Source organism: Anabrus simplex, chromosome 1, assembly GCF_040414725.1.
Source record: "Anabrus simplex isolate iqAnaSimp1 chromosome 1, ASM4041472v1, whole genome shotgun sequence".
NCBI lineage: Eukaryota > Metazoa > Arthropoda > Insecta > Orthoptera > Tettigoniidae > Anabrus > Anabrus simplex.
The window spans coordinates 1,506,587,396-1,506,610,703 of NC_090265.1; the positions used below are offsets into that span (position 1 = coordinate 1,506,587,396).

At 34.4% G+C, this 23,308-nt stretch overlaps 1 protein-coding gene across 1 annotated transcript in view; it reads right to left on the reverse strand.

Moving 5' to 3' along the window:
- Positions 1 to 1,355: 1,355 nt before the first annotated feature.
- The window catches only part of LOC136861524 (collagen alpha chain CG42342), a 381,636-nt gene continuing 359,683 nt past the window's right edge, over positions 1,356 to 23,308 (reverse strand). The window contains exons 27-28 of the mRNA XM_067138827.2: positions 21,102 to 21,289; positions 1,356 to 3,066 (exon numbers count right to left, since the gene is read on the reverse strand). Coding sequence (XP_066994928.1) covers positions 21,125 to 21,289 — 165 coding nt within the window. The 3' untranslated portion in view covers positions 1,356 to 3,066; positions 21,102 to 21,124. The remainder of the gene's footprint in view (positions 3,067 to 21,101; positions 21,290 to 23,308) is intronic.

The window sequence follows — 23,308 nt, forward strand, 5'->3', positions numbered from 1 at the left end:
CCCAATGAAGATCTTTCCTTATATTAACACCTAGGTACTTACACAATGATCCCCAAAAGGAACTTTGACCCCATCAATGCAGTAATTAAAACTGAGAGGACTTTTCCTATTCATGAAATTCACAACCTAACTTTTAACCCCGTTTATCACCATACCATTGTCTACTGTACATCACAACATTATCGAGGTCATTTTGCAGTTGCTCACAATCTTGTAACTTATTTATTACTCCGTACAGAATTACTTCATCTCCAAAAAACCTTATCTCTGATTCCACTTCTTTACTAATATCATTTATATATATAAGAAAACATAAAGGTCCCATAATACTGCCTTGAGGAATTCCCCTCTTAATTATTACAGGGTCAGATAAAGCTTCGCCTACTCCATTTCTCTGAGATCTATTTTCTAGAAATATAGCAACTCATTTGGTCACTCTTTTGTCTAGTCCAATTGCACTCATTTTTGCCGGTAGTCTCCCATGATCTACCCTATCAAATGCCTTAGATAGGTCAATCACAATACAGTCCATTTGACCTCCTGAATCCAGGATATTTGCTATATCTTGCTGGAATCCTACAAGTTGAGCTTCAGTGTAATAACCTTTCCTAAACCTGAACTGCCTACAAATACCTATTTATTTTGTAAAATACATATTTTTTAAGAATGTTCATACTTCTTTCTCATTTTAGCTGTATAATCAACTTTAATGTCTTCTACTCCATCTAAAGTAAGTAAGTAAGTAAGAAAGAAAGAAAGAAAGAAAGAAAGAAAGAAAGAAAGAAAGAAAGAAAGAAAGAAAGATTTATCTTCAAATTTACACTGATTATTTTTTGTAATCATGTACAGAATGCTTGCTAAAGTAAAATGGATAGCTAGATTCATATGCGATGTTACTTTCCATTTCTTTGCATTCTTGAAACAAAAGTATGAAAGGTTTTCAACATGCATATTATGTCTCATAGAGTTAAGGGTACCAAGGAGTTTGAAAGAATAATTAATTTCAGAAATAAGACTTTACCCATATCCACTGTGACCTGATGCTCTGGGGAGTCCTGGCACATTCAGAATGACCAGCTTCTATAGCCATTACTTCACTACTTACTAGAGACATACATAGAATGGCAGTGTTACACTAAGAGATATCAAAAGTCTTAAGTTTTGGTGGCTTTTAAATACTCCCAAAGTTTATCAGTAGTAAGTTAGAGCAAAGTAATTATAGAAGAATTATAAATATGTTGGAGTTAAGTCCATTTTTATACAGTAAATTATTTGATTGAGAGGATAGTATTTCATTATTCAGTGAGAGTAGCCATGATTATACAGTTCATACAAGTCAATTACAGTCAGCTGGATGATTTAATTTTCGCAACTATAAACTTACTTTGGTACTGCAACATAATATGAGAAGTCATTCAACGCAAAATTTTATACAGTAGCAGCACATTCTTTTTAAGGCATAGAGAGGAAAACTGGAAAGTTAGAAGTTCTCAGGCTTTAAAATCATCCTGTTATATTTGTTACTCATTTATACTTTCATAACATTATATCAAAACATTCACTCCTCAATGACTGCCATGAAATACATTATGTATATTCTTCCTCATGTCCATGTTCTATGCAACTGAGCATAATTCCATTATAATTACACATTTATTAGCTCTGAGGTAGTGTTTAAGACATCAGGGGAATATAGGAATACATTAATACTTTTCACTTTCACTCAAACACTTTTTATGTCCTTCTAAACTATAACATAATTTACTTATAAAATTTGAAATGACTCACATAAAATACACTTTCATAAGTGAAGGATTGCTCTTATCTAATTTCTTTTCATAAATAATTGAGATACTCAAAATAATAACATCAAACTTTGAACTTTGAACTAAATTCAGAAAATGACTTTGTTTGAATATATACCTAAAGAATTTTATAAATGAATGGACATGGTTTCAATATTCAAGACCGAAGGCCTTGTTTGCACTTTGCAAAACATGACATGACATGACATAATTTATTATTATAATAACATGCTTTGTTTTACATTATATTTGTTCTAAATAAATCCATCTAAAGAAAAGACTATATTCTTCAAGGTATATTTGTATAGAATAAATGGTTGAAAATCCATATTCTTGTCATGATCAAAACGCACTATCACATAGAGTGTATATACAAATATACCTTAACGATATTGCTTTTATATAGCATTAAATTTTCCAGAATTATCTAATTTTTTAAGTATCTATACTTACAGAATACTAATAATTGGCCTTCTATGAGAAACATTAATGTTCCATTCATATGTCAACAGTGAGAGTAATATGATAAAAAAATCATCATAATTAGTAAGAACACTCAAAATCCAAAAATCATAATTTTATAGTTCTGTGGGTTTCAAGATTTTGTTCTAGATAAAAGCAATAAGTTCAGTTAAATAAAACTGTCAAGAACAAATTCGTGGCCAATACAGTAAGTGATTCAAATCTTTCTCATTTTAATATTTCCAAAAACCTTTTATCAAAATATATTACTGAAAGATGTAGGATAATTTTTAATACTTATTTGTGGTACATTTCAAATAGAAAAGAATTCAAAATAAGGTAGGATCAAACTATTTACAACTGTTTCAATAATTTATCAATTGGCACCTCAGTAAGGATATTTTTCAACAGTTACTTTCATTTTCATACATATACACGTATTACTAATATAGTTCTTATCAAAATATTTACCACTGAAAATAGGTTACACTCAACTGCATTCACTCGTATACTGTAGTTCTGGAGAGAATATTTCACTTAAAGCATTAGTTTATTCTTCAAGCATGTATTCTCTTCCTGCAGTATATCACACGTTTCTCTGCAAATTTCACTTTCATACAGTACCGTAATTTATTAAAAACACAATTTAAGACTGAAACCTGTATCTGTACACTGCAGTATGTTATAAGTACATTATGTACACTTGTTTCCTGCTTTCACGTTAAGCAATGCCTCTGTTGAGTAGTAGCTCCCGTTCTCGTTCCCGTTCCCGTTTTTGCCATTCTTCTTTATACATGGACTGAAAATGAAATATTTTCATATTAGTGTATGCAGAAATAAATACATTTAGGAGTCTCTCCTGAAAGAGTAATAACATGGTAAATATATGGATTATATTGTCTTAAATATTTTTCTCTCCATTGCAGATAGTGCAATAAGCAGACCCGGCCAACAGCTGGAATCTGCAGATGATGATGATGATGCAGATAATGCAATAAACTTGCAGTTTTGAGATGCATAAAAGAAAATACCAGTTAACTGGTAAATTGTACATGCAAGTAAGAACACACATCAGTTCTCTTCTTCAGTGAAGGATATTCAAGTAATGGAAGGGAACAGACAAGTGACAAATCAAGTCATGTAAAAAGATAGGAACATGAAAAAGGAATGCATAATAGGATGAACTCACTAACAGGTCAGTGCGGGAAGAAGGAGCAGTAAAAAAAGTAGATAAGGTAAAACATGAAAATACGAAAGGACAAATACAATCTCCACATCTTCATGCACCATTCTCAAATAGATAGGCTCTCTCCACATCAATTCCAGTTCTTCTACATCTGTCTTTTCTCAGCTCCTGAAAAACTCGTTTCTGCTTCTCAGCTTCATTAGGAGGGTGGGCTCATTGAGGGGTCATATTGATAGACGTTCAGTCTTAATACAGAAAGTGTAGGATAAGAAGACATACAGATGAATAGAGGAAATGGGAAGAAACATACAATAAAAATCAATATAGGTGGTAAAATATTAGTAACACAGAACGAAACAGAATGTGAAAAGGATTCTGATGGGATTACAGTATATTGTATATACTTATATTATCCCATTGGGATTTTCCTGTATTTATCCAGCTTTCTTCTTATCCTGCACTTTCTGCATCAAGATGGAGGATCGTCAGGATGGTCCCTCAATGAGTGTTGATGCCCCTCTTCTCTTGATGCAGCTGGGAAGCAGAAATGAGTTTGTCAAAGGCTGAGAAGAGACTGGATTGATGAGGAGAGAACTTGTCTATTTGAAGACACCAGTGTATGATGTGGAAATTGTCCTTGTCCTTTTGTTTTCATATTTGTCCTTGTCTCCTGTTTGTATTACTCCCTCTTCCCATACTGGCCAGTCACTGTGTTCGTTCTATTGTACATTCCTTTCCATGTTCCTATTTCTATACATGACTATGATCATGTCTTATCTTTTCTTTAACGCTCAAGATTGTTAAGATTCTCAATTCTGCATTCAACTCGTGCATACATCCCATTATCAGAAGCCAAAGTATTCTCCTGATACTACCTTTGTTTCTATCATACAAATTTGGAAAACCATGCTTGTGTATATCAGTACATCAGTTGCATAAGTTTTGATGAAAGAATTCTTAATATTCTTTTCTTATTATTTTATAATACGGTATTCATTAGTATTTTAATGATAATTATTGAATGCAATATCATAATATAATGTAGTTTTACAGCAAAGTTCTTAAATTGTACTTATATATCTTTTGCAAATGACGAACAAAAACATAGATACTTTATATTTTGGCGACTTCTAAATATGCACAATAGATAATGGAGAGATATAGAATAAATATTTAAAAAGGGATATACCGTAATAATACCAAGTAATTTAGCTATGTGGTATGGACATGTAGCTGTAAGCTTACTTTAATAAGATGTTGGGTTCAAACTACACCATCAATAGCTCTGAATATGTCTTTCAAGGTTTCCCATTTCCCTGTCAGACAATTGCTAAAGCTGTACATCAATTTAGGTCACAACTGCTTATTTTTCTAGTCTAGCCCTCTGCCATCCAACTGTTGCCAAAAACCTAATAGTATTAATATAATTTTAAACCAATAATAATAATAATAATAATAATAATAATAATAATAATAATAATAATAATAATAATAATAATAATAATAATAATAATAATAATAATAATAATAATAATCAGCATTTCTAGAACCTGTCATGAATTTTTGAGATGATGTTTCCTGATTATCAGTGTGTAGCAACAGTGGCTTTTCAAAGACAAAGTCCTGCTGACAATTCATAGGTGCTAGCAAGTGGCTGTCCTTCAAAACTGGTGCATAGAACCTCAATTTCTCTAACTAATTGTCATCCTCAGCAAGGTTTATCTTCAAGGCTAGTATCCTAATTCTTGAAATGCTTGAACCATGTCAATATTCTTTACCTTCCTTCTTCACCTTCCTTCACTCATGTTTATTCAGCTGCCCACTTTACATTTAAACCAATTCTGAGAAGGATCTTTAATTATGATTTTGCTGCTGCATATTTCAATATTATTTTGGAGAAAATTGAACTAAGCAGTCATCTTGTCATCTGAATGGATAACCTGCCTTAAAATGAATGCGAATATATCATCTGTATGTGGCAGGTCCCAGAACTGTACACTGTGCAAATATGGTTGCCTGGAGACTGAAATTCTTGGATGTGTTCTAGGATAATGTAACCATGAGTCATTGCTCAGAAATTCACATCATCATTCTATAAAATCCCAGATAGCCACTGCTTTGAGAATAAAAGTTCTTGAAGTTGATGAAGGGGCCAGACTTAGTGTGAACAGCTGTATATGTCATATTGACATACTCATCGAACTCAAAACTTCCAGAAGTGGGCTAGTAATTGACCATAGCATCTGGCTTGAACAGGGCATTGAACAAGGATGAAAAGAAGGCAGTATCTGACCCAACAATCCCATACTTCAATGAGAAGTACAACCTGGGAAATATTTGTGCAACTGACCTCCTCATTAAAGCACATGGTGCTATTCCGAAGTTGTGTGAGAAGTTTCACCTTGAACACAGGCTACCTACAAGCCTCAGAGATGACATCATCACTATTGTCTGTAATAAGTTATGAGAAACTGAATCGAATTGATGACATCATCACTATTCTCTGTAATAAGTTATGAGAAATCGAAGTTCTGTGCACCAGTTATGAAGGACAGCCACTTGCTAGCATCTATGAATTGTTAGCAAAACTTTGTCTTTCATAAGCCACTGTTGCTACACACTGATAATCAGGAAACATCATCTAATCATCGTTCCTACACATGACAAATTATTATTATTATTATTATTATTATTATTATTATTATTATTATTATTATTATTATTATTATTATTATTATTATTATTATTATTATTATTATTATTATTATTATTATTATTATTATTATTATTATTATTATTATTATTATTATTATTATTATTATTATTATTATTATTATTATTATTATTATTATTATTATTATTATTATTATTATTATTATTATTATTATTATTATTATTATTATTATTATTATTATTATTATTATTATTATTATTATTATTATTATTATTATTATTATTATTATTATTATTATTATTATTATTATTATTATTATTATTATTATTATTATTATTATTATTATTATTATTATTATTATTATTATTATTATTATTATTATTATTATTATTATTATTATTATTATTATTATTATTATTATTATTATTATTATTATTATTATTATTATTATTATTATTAAGGCATTGAAGTCTAAAGAGTCTGACATCATGATTAGCTGGTTTGAGACCAGTTGGTTGGCAAAAATTTCACTATCAGAATGTTGTTGGCCGGCAGGGGGTGGTGGTATACAATTTCTAATCACTAGATTGCATGCCAAGAAGCCTGGATTAAATTCCAAACCTCTCTGCAGTGCTCATATGGAGTTAGGGTAAATTTTTGTGCTGTTTTATTAATATTTTTCTAGCAAGCATGTTATATCTGGTATGGTTATCTGTTGGATTTCCTGTCCTTTACCTTTATTGAAATAAAGGTATAATAGGAGAGTATACTAAGTCTTTCGTGATAACTCAGCTGTTGCTTAGCAACTCACCAACGAAATAATAGAACATATATTTCAGGTACCGGTAACCTAATATGATGGTTTTGAAGAATTCAGATAAAGGCTGAGTTAGGGCTGGAAGTAACTGAAAATGACAACCTTTATTTTATATGTTGATGATTGTACGTATTATTATACTCTTGGAAATGGAAAGATCTACATGATTATTGCAAAATATTTCATCAAATACTTAAAGTAAGAAAATGCAAGCTATATCATGCAGTGATATCCATAAGCCAATAATAATTTGTCACCTTGGTCATGCAACTTCCAAAACAGCTGTAGAAAAGAATAAATTGCTTGGATACATATAAAAAACCAGGGAGAACAGAAAGGCACGTTTTAACATTCCATTTGATCTTCAGGGTTGCAAATTTGAAAATCACACCAGATAAAGTAAGTAATAATGTGTTATATAGAATTGAGTTTTGAATTTAGCAGTTAAGGAATATTTAATAAAGATCTATCCAAAGAAAATGCTTTCCTTTCACAATTCATATACAGGGTGAGTCACCTAAAACTTGCCCCCCCCCCCATTTCTGAAATGGAAGGTGCTATTGATGTGTTGTCTTCACAGAAATGAAGTGTAAACATGGGTTAATAATTGTAGCCCATACACAGATTTTTAATCATTATTAGAATGTGTATTTATTTTGGAAAGTTACATTTTTCAAATGGAACAATGACTATTGACCTTTGACCTTAACAAAATAAAACTAGAGTAAATTAGAATGTCAATGTTGGTTGTTTTTCTTTTTTTAAATATTTTTATTCTAGTACAAGTAGTTTATAAGCTATTATAGTTTGAAAATTGTAAATACCAGCAGTTGTCTGCTTCATAATGTAAGCACTAACTTGAAAAAACTGAATAAACAAAGAAGAAGAAGAAGAAGAAGAAGAAGAAGAATAAGAAGAAGAAGAAGAAAGAGAAATGGCCTTCAAAGGTTGTGTTCAAAATGACGACGACCAGCTTCGATACAAGCTTCTAGTCTGCCAGGTAAGGAATGATGCTCACATTCTAGCATTTCATTAGAAATTTCAGCACAGGCAGCAGTAATATGTCCTTGGAAACAGAGTTTTTTTAACTTTCCACGGAGAGAAAAAAAAATCTAAAGGGGTCAAATCTGGTGAACGGACTGGCCAAGGTATAAATCACCCTCGACCAATCCAACAATTTGGAAACAATTGGTGAAGACAAGCTGCAGTATGTCATGCACTATGCACTGGACTGCCATCATGCTGATACACGATTCCTCCTAGTCTGCAGTGGAACATTTTCTCATATCTGTGGTCTGTTAGGAGGTTGAAGTACTTTCGAGATCTAGTGTTCCTACTTTGAGAAAAGTGCCTATGAGCTGACAGTTCACTCTTCCAGACCACATATTTAAGCCCCGTAGATGCTGACATTCCACCTGACAAAGCCAATGGGGTTTGTTTATGGACCAATAGTGCATGTTTCAGAGATTTACTTAGCCATGATTTGTAAATGTTGTTTCATCACTAAACATGACATATGATAAATCTGCTGTTTCTTGTCTTAATGCCCATGTACAAAAGTTAACATGATTCTCAAAATTGTTTCCATGTAGCTCTTGATGTAGAAAGACATGATACATATGGAACTTATGCTATTGGAAAATGTGTGGTACCTTTGCCTCACTCATACTACTGCCTCGTGCGATTGTCTGTATTTACAATTTTCAAACTTCGATAGCTTGTACACTCTTGGAAAAAGAAAACACCATTGACATTCTAATTTACTAATAAAATAAATTTTGTTAATGTCAATAGGCACTGTTCCATTTGAAAAATGTTAACTTTCTAAAATAATAGACGTTCTAATAACTATTGAAATCTCTGTATGGGCTACAATTATGAGCCCTTAGTTACAATTCCTTTCTGTGAACACAGCATATCAATAGCAGCCTACATTTCAGAAATATTTGGGGTGAAAGTTCTAGGTGATTCACTCTGTATTATACACAGTTGCATCATTTGTCACATACCAGTATAAAATTTCAAACCCAGAAAGCAATGGATTGTTTGACATTTGAATCCTGTATTTTTTTTCTGCAAATTAACTTAGTTTAACTGTAAGCCAACTTTTCTTGTAGTACCACAAAATGTCATTAAATGCCAAGGATGTTTAAGAAACAATGGTATTTAAGTATGTTCTTTAATAATGTGTTGTGAGTAGGTCTCGAAGAAAAATACATCTAGATATATATACATATATATATATATAATGAGTTTTGTCTATAAGTTGCTCTGAATTAAAAAAGAATGGTACTGTATTCCTGTACCGGTCATGTCAACAATAACAAAGAAATGCAGTTTTTAATTTTCAGTCATCTCTGTCTGTCTGTCTGTCTGTCTGTCTGTCTGTCTGTCTGTCTGTCTGTCTGTCTGTCTGTCTGTCTGTCTGTCTGTCTGCACATCACTAGAAAATGACTCAACAAAATTTGATGAAAATCGGTATGTAAAGTCGGGGAATAAGACCAAATTGACAACAAGGACAGCTTTGGGCTGTAAATAATTTGATTCACACTGAGTGAAATGGTAGTTTAGGAGAAGGTCTAAAATGTAATCCACAAATATCTGTTATTAGTGGTTCTGTCAATAAATACTGTATTTCATAACAAAAGTTATAAATAAAATTTTCGATCACATATGTCTAATACCTTATTACCGTATCGGCTTTTGTTGCCTAGTCCATATCAACGGCGAGCCATGAGAAAATGAGAGAACACAGTTTAAAGAAAATTGTTATGTAAAGCCAGAGAATAAGGCATACATATAGTATGCGAACCTTTTCTTGAGCCCTGAGCACCATAGTGCTGAATGGGAACTTGGGCTCAAGAAAAGGTTTGCGTACTATACTTTTATTTACCCTGGGTGAAATGGTAGTTTAAGAGAAGACCTACAATTTATTTTCAAATATCTATGTTATTCATGTTCCTATCAATAAACAATACATAACAAAGATTATATATTAAAAATGCAATTTACGATCATTTATGTTTTGCACAGTTTTTCCCTACTGACTATGATAACAGAGATATTAATGAATTTAGACTTTTGTTGCTCGGTCCATGTCTACGCTGAGCATCACTAACATGGAAATATTGTTCAATCGTATTAAGTGGTGACGGGGGTGGTTTCTGTTGTGATTGTCTTAAGGTGAAAAGTCACTTGATCATCAACCCATATAGACAAGAAATATTTTGAAGATGACTATCAAAATGATATTTTTTTTGATGAAGGAACGATTGCTTGAAGAATAAAACCATAGGGAGTAATGAAAGGAGAGAGGAGGACCCACTTTACATTGAGTACCCTGACATCACAGAGTCAGAAAAAATTAATGTGAAGTCCTACAATATCGAAACCCCATAAAATTGATCAACATTAACATTATATTGACTATTGTATGTTGTGATGTGTTTTGTCTCTACTGCTGCCACTCATCTCCGATAGATGGTATTACAGCTGTGTACCGCATAATTTAAGAGAGTTACTTACCTGACTAGAACAGCCTGCCTGAGTACTGGTGTGAAGTAGCATGCTATTCCTCTGGTTTATAGATGTTTGGATCACTACTGGTACACGATACATTCTTATGTGAATCAGATTTATTTTCTCCATTTACCTCAACGACCTACATAGCCGACCTGATTTCATTCACAACCTTCCAAATATTTCTGGAAACATTAATTCCATCTAAATAGTGCGTTACAAGGACAATTAAAGAAGATCTACTTTATAATACTGTTTGTATCTTTTATATCTAATATATATCTTATGAGCTATAATAATGGAAATATTCATGAATTTAAGACTTTATTGGCAAGGCCATCAACAGTGAACATTGCCAACAGGGACCGCCTCTATTGTTCGGCCGTCATGGTAATCATTTAGCTAATATATAAGTAATAATAATGATAACGTAAATGTTTCCACCTTTTCAATACTACAATATATTCACAAAATTACAAAATTATACGGTACTAGTTTCGACCCATCTAGGGGTCATCATCAGCCGTATTGGAGCAAAGATCATTTGTGGCGAAATCCTAAGACAATAATATTGTCTATGATTGTCTTAAGGTGAAAAGTCACTTGATCATCAACCCATATAGACAAGAAATATTTTGAAGATGACTATCAAAATGATATTTTTTTTGATGAAGGAACGATTGCTTGAAGAATAAAACCATAGGGAGTAATGAAAGGAGAGAGGAGGACCCACTTTACATTGAGTACCCTGACATCAAGACAATCATAGACAATATTATTGTCTTAGGATTTCGCCACCAATGATCTTTGCTCCAATACGGCTGATGATGACCCCTAGATGGGTCGAAACTAGTACCGTATAATTTTGTAATTTTGTGAATATATTGTAGTATTGAAAAGGTGGAAACATTTACGTTATTATTATTATTTATATATTATTCTCAGTTCAATACGGACCAAAAACATGAAATTCATAACCATCAATCATTTAGCTAATAATGATAGTAATTGTTCTGATTCTTTAAATCACAAATCCGCTTGGTTACTAGCCACTAATGATTAGGAAGATAATGAAGATGAATACCAAAATGAAAAGGAAAATTTGATCACTCAATGAATGAGAGAAAAGGGAATCATAAGGGAGTGATTAATCTAATATCACCAAGCTCGAAGAAAACAAAATGTGATGGCCTACAATAACCTAAGACCACAAAACTTATCAGTTATAACATTACATCGACTGACTATTGTTAGTTGAGGAGTTCTACCACTTTACTGCCTCAATCATATAAATAAATAAACCATCAACGGTTGGTATGACAACTAGTATTATATATATATATATACTCCTTTAGTTTCTCTGTACTTTGCTACAGATTATAAGTTCAGAATAGAAGAAACCATCTTGTAATTTCATGATGATAATTGAACTTAATGGAGCAACTGCAGATACCGGTTAGAACATAATAAATCTTTATGCCCAATACTTCTCATCTGTTTTACTCTACTTATAGGAATAATAGAAACTGTAGATACTGGTGAGAATATCGTCAATTTTTTTGCCCAACATTTTTTGTCTGTTTACTCTACTTATCAGAATAATAATGTGGCTTTTAAGCATCCATTTTTTAATCTATAGCTTAACTGTTATGTTCTTCAGCCTGTCAAAAATCAATCTGTCTGTTATCAACAGCAGTAAGGAAGAAATTTACAACAAACTGAAATCTCTTGAATTAAGGAAGACATTGTGGTGTTTCAACTTAACTACTAAAGAACTGCTCATTTATTTTGTGTGAAGGTCTCTTTCATCAACTTATTTTGAAACCAAGGTGTTTTTTTCCAGAAGAATGGAAGAGAGGATTCAACAGCTCGGTATTCAAAAATGGTAATAAAACTCTGTCATAAAATAATATGGACTTGTTAAAATTTCATCTCATATTCCCAAAGTTATTGTCTCAATAATTTTAATCATTTTGGATAAAATCCAACCTCTTTTTCAAAATCTTATCACTGATGAGCAACATGGATTATTTTTGAGATGATCAACTTGCAGTGATCTTCCTTCATTCTATCAGTTCCTCTGGGATGCTGTGAAGAACCATTTGCAGGTTGATTGCATTTATACAGACTTCTCAAAAGCTTTCAGAACTGATGACCACATGATCTCGCTGCAAAAAACTGGCAGGTTATGAAATTAATGGGCTTCTCTTTTCTGGGTTTATATTGTATCTTAAAATTTGCATACAGATCATTAAATTTTTCTAACCCTATCACTGTTACCAATGGAGTTCCTAAAAAATCTCACCTTACTCCTTTACTCTACATAAAAGACATCAAAAATATACTTAAGAATTCAGAATTGCTTTCATTTGCTGACAATGTATTTTTTTTAAATTTAAGTTAATAGTCCACTTGGTTATTTAAAACTAAAACGATTTACATTATCTTGAAAAATATTATTCACAAAAGGGGTTGAGACTTGACAAAACAATATCTCAATACAGATTTAGTAATAATAATCTCCTGTTTCACAAATTAACGACCTTGGTGTTTTACTCTGTTATAATCTATCATTTATTGAACATATTGGACATACGTGAATGAAATCTTTGCAAAGACTGGGTTATAGTATTAGATATTCCAGAAAATTTTACAACTGTGGTATCTATCGCTTGGTGTGTTATCCTCAGTCAGTCCTATACTAAAATGCTGTACGATTAGATTCAGTACAACATACATTTCTTTGTTTACACTCATTTAGCGTGTGGCTCCCTTATGATTATATATCCTCAGAACAATCATTAAATCTACATAGTTTATCACAATGCCATAAATTTCTGAAACTACTTTTTATTTTAAAATACTTTTCTGCTCCTTGGTTAATTGCTTATACCTCCTGGCTCCTCACCAGTCAGAGTACATCCCAGTTTTGTTTCTACAGCTACAAGCCAATTCTTCAAGTGAACTATGTTTCCTGTTAGAATCTTTGCACATACATCCATACATATAACTTTAATTAAATTCTCATCATACAACTGTAAACTACAAGGAAAACATTGAATGGCATGTAAAAATAATGCTCACAACATAGAGGACAGTTTTGCCACAAAAACATGAAAAATATGCCATCGTCCCTATAGGGGTGATATGCACTTCCTCAATTGCACTGCCAACCTAATAAACATACCCCATTAGGGGACATATAAATGGTAACTTTGAAGATATAATATATCTTTGGTTATCATCTACGCGTGAAATTATGCACATTCGTAGCCCATTACAACCTGAAATATGTATATCGCTATTCCGCAGTTTTCGAGAAGAAAGCAACTATACACCACAATGTTAACATGTTAAACAGGGCTTAATCCACATTAGTGCTAATCCTGGGTAGCTGGGAAAAATGCCAGGAAAGTAGAAACATCTAGTAAGTATATCCGAAACTTGATGCACATGAACTGATAACAAATGTATCAAAAACAAGGAAAAATGTGTCAAAAAATTCTAGGCTTCAGTTATAACCATTCAACACTTATTATTTTATTTTATTTATTATTTTTATATTATTTATTTCAAAAGAGGCATCTGAGCCAAGGCTCATAACGGTGCAGTGCAATTATTAAGACAATGTACTTTATGTTTTCCATTTTCTATATTTATATGACACTAATAAAAGGCCCAAGCAAAACAGTTTAGACACCAGGTTCTTCAGTTTGACAAAATGAATGTGCTGGAGTATAAATATTTGAATGGTAGTGGAAAATCTTTTTTTTTTTTAATCTCACAAAAATTAAAATTTTCAATTATTTTTTCAGTAAATTTGTTAACTATTAATAGAGAAACATTTAAAGATGGCACAGTTTTCTAGGTCAAATTCAATTGTTGTATTTTTCAAATTCTTGATTTCATAATAGTGTGATTTAATGGGTTGAATTTTTGAAAACTCGTTTAAATTAAACTATTTACATTTGTCAAGTTTCTTTTGATTTCGGAAGGATTTGAACCCCCCTAACTCCCGCCTGGGAGAGCATTATGTCCAGAACATTGCAAAACATTTTACTCTAGCACTTTATAATACCTCTCTCATCTCTCCTGTGTTCATTGCTGAGCCTCTGAGATCTTCTATAGTAGTAGTTATTACTTCACTAAGGGAATTGGGATGTTGTGGTCATCAGTCCTGTATACTTATTGTGTGTGTCTGTGTGTGTGAGAAAGAGAGAGAGACTTCGACTTCCACCTGTTACGTAATGGGGAATATATGCTATATGAGTATTTTTAGTTGATTACAGCTACAACTTGAAGGGAAGTAGCCGTGGAGTTACAGAAAGGTATGACAGCATTTGCTTGGAATTGAAATGACAATCCACAGGAAAATATTTCAAAATCATTTCATTTGAGTTTACAGCTATCAGGTTCTTCAGTCTACCAAAATTAATTTTGAATAAATAAATTTATGAACTATCTGAAAAAGAAAACATATGGTAACAGAATTATACCTGAAAAAGAAACAAATTAATACGTGTTTTCGTGTTTGGGGCATTTTCAAACTTTGATTCTGTTTCTCTCACTGAATTGTCATGATAGTTTAAGTAGATCTATGCAAAGTAGCATATATGTTTCTCATTCACTTGGCCTTCTGAACATGTCCCTAGGATACATAAAGAATGCCCAAATAAAGAGGATCCCAAGACCTTTCAGAATCATGGTTCGATGCAGAATGCTATCAATCACAAAAATATGTTCTGTATTATTCACATGTTGCAAGAAGAACGAATGCAAAAAGAGATATAGAAAAATACGCAAGTACAAGACGCGATTATAAAAAGCTGATCCTTCTTAAGAAAGCAATATTTATAGAGGCAGAAGCTGCAAAACAAGCCAAAGAAGTGCTCAAAAAACTTTTCTTAACAATAAGGAAAAATGTGAAACTGGGAGAATCACTTCAACAAAATCTTAAACAGGAATAACTCAGAAAAAGCGTACCCGGAGAGAGTCACAAAACCTGATCCAATAACCAAAAATGAAGTGATAAATGCCATTTTAACAATGAAGAACAACAAAGCAGCTGGCCCTGACAAAGTGTTTAATGAAAACCTCAAAGACACTGTGGAATCTCTCACTTCTATATGGTCAATGTTATTCAATAAATGTCTCGAAAATGGTAAAATCCCAGAATCCTGGAGGAATTCGGAGATAACTCTGTTACACAAAGGCAAAGGTGACATTGAAGATTTAAATTCATATTGAGGTATAGCTTTAGAGAACAACATCTACAAAATTTATTCCAAAATTTTAACGAGACTCTCCAATTTAACTGAAGAATTTCTTCCTGAAACACAATTTGGTTTTAGAAACATACATACATCATACATACATCATCATTATGAACTGTTATGCCTTTCAGCATTCAGTCTGCAAGCCTCTGTGAATTTACTAAACGTCTCCACAATCCTCGATTTGCAACTAGTGTTGTGGCCTCATTTAGTTCTATACCTCTCACATTTAAATCGTTAGAAACTGAGTCTAACCATCGTGCCGTGGTCTACCTCTACTTCTCTCACCCTCCATAGCAGAATCCATTATTCTCCTAGGTAACCTATCCACCTCCATTCGCCTCACATGACCCCACCACTGAAGCCAGTTTATGCGTACAGCTTCATTCATCGGGTTCATTCCTAAATTAGCCTTTATCTCCTCATTCCGAGTATCCTCCTGTCATTGTTCCCACCTGTTTATACCAGCAATCATTCTTGCTACTTTCATGTCTGTTACTATTACCTTATGAATAAGATATCCTGAGTCACCCAGCTTTCGCTCCCGTAAAGCAAAGTTGGTCTGAAAACAGCCCGATGTAAAGATAGTTTAGTCTGGGAGCTGACTTCCTTCTTACAGAATACTGTTGATCGCAACTGCGAGCTCACTGCATTAGCTTTACGACACCTTGATTCAATCTCACTTACTATATTACCATCCTGGGAGAACACATAACCTAAATACTTGAAATTATCAACCTGTTCTAGCTTTGTATCCCCAATCTGACATTCAATTCTGTTGAATTTCTTACCTACTGACATCAATTTAGTCTTCGAGAGGCTAATTTTCATACCATACTCATTACACCTATTTTCAAGTTCCAAGATATTAGACTGCAGGCTTTTGGCACAATCTGCCATTAAGACCAAGTTGTCAGCATAGGCCAGGCTGCTTACTACATTTCCACCTAACTGAATCCCTCCCTGCCATTTTATATCTTTCAGCAGATGATCCATGTAAACTATGAACAGCAAAGGTGAAAGATTACAGCCTTATCTAACCCCTGTAAGTACTCTGAACCAAGAACTCATTCTACCATCAATTCTCACCAAAGCCCAATTGTCAACATAAATGCCTTTGATTGATTTTAATAATCTACCTTTAATTCCATAGTCCCCCAGTTTAGCGAACATCTTTTCCCTCGGTACCCTGTCATATGCTTTCTCTAGATCTACGAAACATAAACACAACTGCCTATTCCTCTCGTAGCATTTTTCAATTATCTGGCGCATACTGAAAATCTGATCCTGACAGCTTCTGTGTGGTCTGAAACCACACTGGTTTTCATCCAACTTCCTCTCAACGACTGATCGCACCCTCCGTTCCAAGATGCCAGTGAATACTTTGCCTGGTATACTAATCCAAGAGATACCTCGATAGTTGTTGCAATCCTTCCTGTTCCCTTGCTTATAGATAGGTGCAATTACTGCTTTTGTCCAATCTGAAGGTACCTTACCAACACTCCATGCTAATCTTACTACTCTAAGAAGCCATTTCATCCCTGCCTTCCCACTATACTTCACCATTTCAGGTCTAATTTCATCTATTCCTGCTGCTTTATGACAATGGAGTTTATTTACCATCCTTTCTACTTCCTCAAGCGTAATTTCACCAACATCATTTTCCTCCTCCTCATGAGCTTTGCTGTTTGCAACACCAGCATGATGATTTCCTTTTACATTGAGATGATGTTCAAAATATTCCCTCCATCTCTCCAGTGATTCCCCATTTATTCACCATTTCAGGTCTAATTTCATCTATTCCTGCTCCTTTATGACAATGGAGTTTATTTACCATCCTTTCTACTTCCTCAAGCGTAATTTCACCAAGATCATTTTCCTCCTCCTCATGAGCTTTGCTGTTCGCAACACCAGCATGATGATTTCCTTTTACATTGAGAAGATGTTCAAAATATTCCCTCCACCTTTCCAGTGATTCCCTGGAATCTATTATGAGTTCACCTGAATTACTCAAAACACTGTTCATTTCCTTTTTCCCTCCCTTCCCAAGATTCTTTATTACTGTCCAGAAAGGTTTCCCTGCTGCTTGACCTAGCCTTTCCAGGTTATTACCAAAATCTTCCCGCAACTTCTTTTTGGATTCAACAACTGTTTGTTTCGCTCTGTTTCTTTCATTTACGTTCTAATCCCTGTCTGCCTCTGCCCTTGTTTGGAGCCATTTCTGATAAGCCTTCTTTTTACGTTTACAAGCTGCTCTCACTTCATCATTCCACTAAGATGTTCGCCTTTTCCCATCTTTACACACAGTTGTTCCTAGGCATTCCCTTGCTGTTTCTACTACAGCATCCCTGTATGCCACCCATTCACTTTCTATATCCTGAACCTGCTTACTGTCTACTGTTCGAAACTTCTCACTAATCATATCCATGTACTTCTGTCTAATTTCTTCGTCCTGGAGATTTTCTACCCTTATTCGTTTGCAGACAGATTTCACTTTGTCTGCCCTAGGCCTAAATATACTTAGTTCACTACAGATCAGATAGTGGTCTGTATCATTGAAAAATCCCCGGAAAACTCGTACATTCCTAACAGATTTCCTGAATTCGAAGTCGGTTAAGAAATAGTTTATTGTGGATCTGGTACCCCTAGCCTCCCATGTGTAGCGGTGAATAGCCTTATGCTTGAAGAATGTATTCGTAACTGCTAAACCCATACTAGCACAGAAGTCCAGCAAACGCTTCCCATTCCCATTAGCTTCCATATCTTTTCCACATTTAGCAATCACCCTTTCGTATCCTTCAGTTCTATTCCCAATTCTTGCATTGACATCGCCCATTAACACTATTCTATCCTTGCTGTTGACCCTGACCACGATGTCACTCAATGTTTCATAAAACTTGTCAACTTCATCCTCATCTGCACCCTCACGTGGTGAATACACGGAGACAATTCTAGTCCTAATTCCTCCAACTGTCAAATCTACCCACATCATTCGCTCATTTACGTGCCTAACAGAAACTATGTTGCGTGCAATGGTATTCCTGATAAAGAGCCCTACCCCAGATTCTGCCCTTCCCTTTCTAACACCCGTCAAGTACACTTTATAATCTCCTATCTCTTCCTCGGTATCTCCCCTTACCCGAATATCACTTACTCCTAGCACATCCAGATGCATCCTCTTTGCAGACTCAGCCAGTTCTACTTTCTTTCTTCGATAAGCCCCATTAATATTGATAGCTCCCCATCGAATTCCATTTTGTTCGCCAAGTTGTTTCCAAGGAGTCCCTCGCCTGTCAAATGGGAGTGGGACTCCGTTACTCCCATAGGTCCGAGGCTTGCTTAAAATGTTCTGAGCTAGGTAAATTCATGAAGCAGGATGCTACCCCACTTGCACATAGTCCAAGTGAGGATCTATCCTCTAACGAGTTATGGACCACTGGTGAATTGTATAGTCCTAGCCGCCTGAGCACAAGGAGGGCCACGACTCAGAATATGTCCGAGATGCCCACTCCCATTCCATAGCAACTGGTATCCCAACTCTCAGGACCACTTACTAGGCCACTCAGCCGTTGCCCATGGTTCACGATCTAGGATGTGACTACAGTAACCCACACCATGAACCATTTAGTTTTAGAAAAGGAAGAGGAAAATCAATTGATTTTAAATGAAAACAAGACGGTTCAAATGGTATTCAGAAAAGGTGGAAGACTATCTGAAAATGACAAACTTTTCTATGGTGCAAACAAATTAAAAATTGTAAACTCCTTCAGATACCTGAGTATCTCCCTACAACCGACTGGTTCATCATTCTGAATCCACATAAGAGAAAGAGCATCTGCAGCCATCAGGGGGATATGTGATATAAAGGATCCAACTAAGATATCCCTTCAAACTGCCATGACACTCTTCTATATGAATATATTGCCAGTGTTGACGTATGACATAGAACTTATCTGGGAAAAACTAACAGTGTCTGATCTTTTCACTATTGAAAGTGTTTCTCAAAAGGGTCTTGGGTGTCCCAAAGACAACCCTATCAAGATTGACTTACGAGCTGGCAAACGAATGTATCCTTATAGAAGATCTGAGACAAAGACTACACCTGCCATCTACTCCCCGGGAGGTTACCTTACTAAAGAATAGAATCCAAAAGAGGAATGAAATTTGGTTGGATTTCTACAGCACAGATGCAATGATCGATTGTAACTGGACGGAAGCAAACAAAGACTACGCAGTGCTGTGACCAGATTGGCTGTTCATGGATTTCACCACACCTTATGTACGCGACAATGTTACCATAACCCTACACCGCAATGTGTATGCAAATTGTGCCAGAGGATATATGGACGTTACCACTTTACCGTGTGCAGTAGGAGAACAAAATCATTAATGGAATACAGTAAAGAACAGTAGTATAATTCATATTATGTTACAAATCTATATGCACGTTTGTGCGCATTTCATATTAATAATAATAAATAATAATAAATAATGAATAAATAATGAAATAATGAATTTCATACCATACTTTCTACATTTCTCTTCACATTACGTCTTGTTTGTCAGCTTTTATAATCCTATCTTCTGAATAAGCCAAACTGCTTACAACCATTAATGCCACTTCTTACTGTCAAACAATGAGGTCTTTGCATAAAGCGGTGAAAAGCAGGAGGCGTGGAAATTTAAGCAAAGGCATTCTCATTCATGACAACTCTATGGTACACAAGGTGCACACAGCACAAGATTTGTGGAGAAGTTTTTGACGGGAGGTATGGCGGCATCTCGTGTACAGTTCATGAGTACCATGAGATTTTCATGAGTTTGGCAAGCTGAAACATCTGGGTGGAGAATGGTCTGCCAATGATAAACAGGTACAACCAGTAGTTCTCTAATGGCTTCATGCCCTAGCAGGAGAAGATTTCTTTCGTAAGGCAATTGAATGATTTGTGGAATGTTGAGATAAGTGTTTGCAGAGACTAGATGGTTTTTTTGAAAAATATTATTAAAATTGTGTGGCGTATTTGTCACATATTGTAGTTCATCACCCAATAAATGTTTCTTGACCTTCAATAATTAAGTGTAACTTACTTTTTAAATACTCTAAACTTCTCTGCTATTCTGTACTTTCTAGTCTAACCTAAAATGTCAGTCATCCTGGCATAGAAAGAAGAAGCAGAGAAATAACTATCTAGTATGGGGAGACTGTAGTTGTTTGTAAGGTGCTACATGCATCTTTTTCAGCCCCAGTTGTTTCTGTCTGAGGAAGTGTCATACAATTTTCTTCTTGAAGCCAAATGACATGCAAACAAGCAAGTGGGCAAGCAGCGACAGGTTGCATCATGATCACTTTGCTCACTTAACTTACCATGTTAGTTAGAGTTAGTCGCTTTAATATTTCCCTGCAGAACTCGTGGCTTGGTAGTTGTTAATTTGATCTGGGTATTCCTCATATTCTTCTTCAGCGTCATCATAATCACTCTCTAAGGGACCTTCAGGTGTAGCAGGGAGGTACTGAGGAGGACTGGACATAGTGGTCAAAGCAGGAGAGTACTCCTAGCAGGACAGATACAAGTATATTAGAGGTGATTGGGTAGAAAATGTAACAGAGGAGGAACTCAGGAAGTTCACTTAAGAAGTAAGTACTGTCTTAAGAGCTGAAGACAACAATCATGTTAAAATAGCTGTGTTACTGGTTATTGCATTACTTAACCATGATCATACCTCAAAAGAATCATTATTATTATCAATGCCATCACCAGCAACAAATTAAAATAACTGACAGAATTTCTTAATAATGCTAAATTAGATCCTGATGAAATTAAAATGTTGAAGCCTTTTTCCTTTGAAGAAGGAACCTAAACATACACTTTATGGCTGTTCACAAGTTCATGTGAAGTAAATATCTCTAAAACAAATTGCTATGATATTTTTTACATCTACATTTAAGTAGTTTTTTTTTGCAAGATTGGTTTGATAACATACAATTGATAAGGGATCTGCCACCTGGCCAGTAGCTCTAAATGCAGATCATTGATTGATTGATTGATTGATTGATTGATTGATTGATTGATTGATTGATTGATTGATTGATTGCTCTTCTCCTGATGTTTTTCTCTTGTATTTTTTGTGACAAGAGTTTTGTACCTTTGAAATGTCAATATTTATAACAGTAACTGTCATATCTACAATAAAGTTATAAAATAAATATGATATAACATGCAATATTATAAATATTAAAGGTCTTGATGCCTATAATATTAGTTTTGTAGAATTCCATATATTTCCATATCCTTTCTTTAATTTCTTCTTCAGGTCCTCGAAATTGTTGGGGTACTTTCATCGATTAAATACATAGGAGGAAGATACGGATGTTTACTTATTTGCTTGTTGAGTCTCTGTACTCTCGCTTTTCTATACATTTATTTCCATTTACCAGTATTCTTGGTGAAGGGAACTTGTCATATTGAACATCTCCCTCTGAGTTATAAATAATAATCAAGTCTAAGGAATCCCCTGCTTGTCATGGAAACGGAATAAGAGTGTGTTTACTTGAGAGTAGAATAGTTATGATATTCCTAATATTACAATAAATGTGACTCAAAGAGAAAGAGAGAGAGAAAAGGGGGATTTGAATGGATATAATAATTATTTGAGAATTTGGTAAGTGCATCATACTGAAATAGCTTACTTATCATTCTCAATATTACATTCATGTTATTGAAAATCCCTTTTTGTAAAATTATACTTGGAGAATTTATTTCAGATTGGCATTGATTGATTGATTGATTGATTGATTGATTGATTGATTGATTGATTGATTGATTGATTGATTGATCAATCCCTCTTGGTGATTGAGTCAGTAACTGCCAAAAGATTTTTGTGGTGGTTTCAATACTCTATTTATTTTGTGCTGGATGCTTCAGATGCATATTACCTGATTTGCTGTTGGAGCTGTCAGGGACTAAAGACTAATCGGGACCTCAATTTGCTGAAATGCCATGTGAGGGTTCTGTGCATTACTCAGGGTTCAAACAGCTCTAGCGCGTAAACATTCATTCTAGTCAAATACATAGCATTGCACATTATGTGTATGACAAACTTGATGATCGCGATCAATCCCCTGTTGGAGTAAAGGCCTTCCCCATCTCCTTCCAGGTTCTCCTATCTTTGGCAGTTCTCATACAGAGTGGTCCCACAGTTTGCCTCACTCTATTTGACCCCTTAGAGACAATGAACGTTGGCTTGGTTTTTAGTAGGGGATCATGTCTCAGCTCCATATGTGAGAATGGGTAGAACATAAGTGTCCATTACTTCCCTCTTGAATTGAAGTAGGTAATCATTCTTGAGAAGCCTCCGTGGCTCAGGCGGCAACACCACTCTCTCACCACTGGATTCCGTGGTTTAAATCCTTATCACTCCATGTGACATTTGTGCTGTACATAGCGGAGGTAGGACAAGTGTTTTTCCAGGTACTCCGGTTTTCCCCTGTCATCTTTCATTCCAACATCACTGTCCAATATCATTTCATTTCATCTGTCAGTCATTAATCATTGCCCTGAAGGGGTACGACAG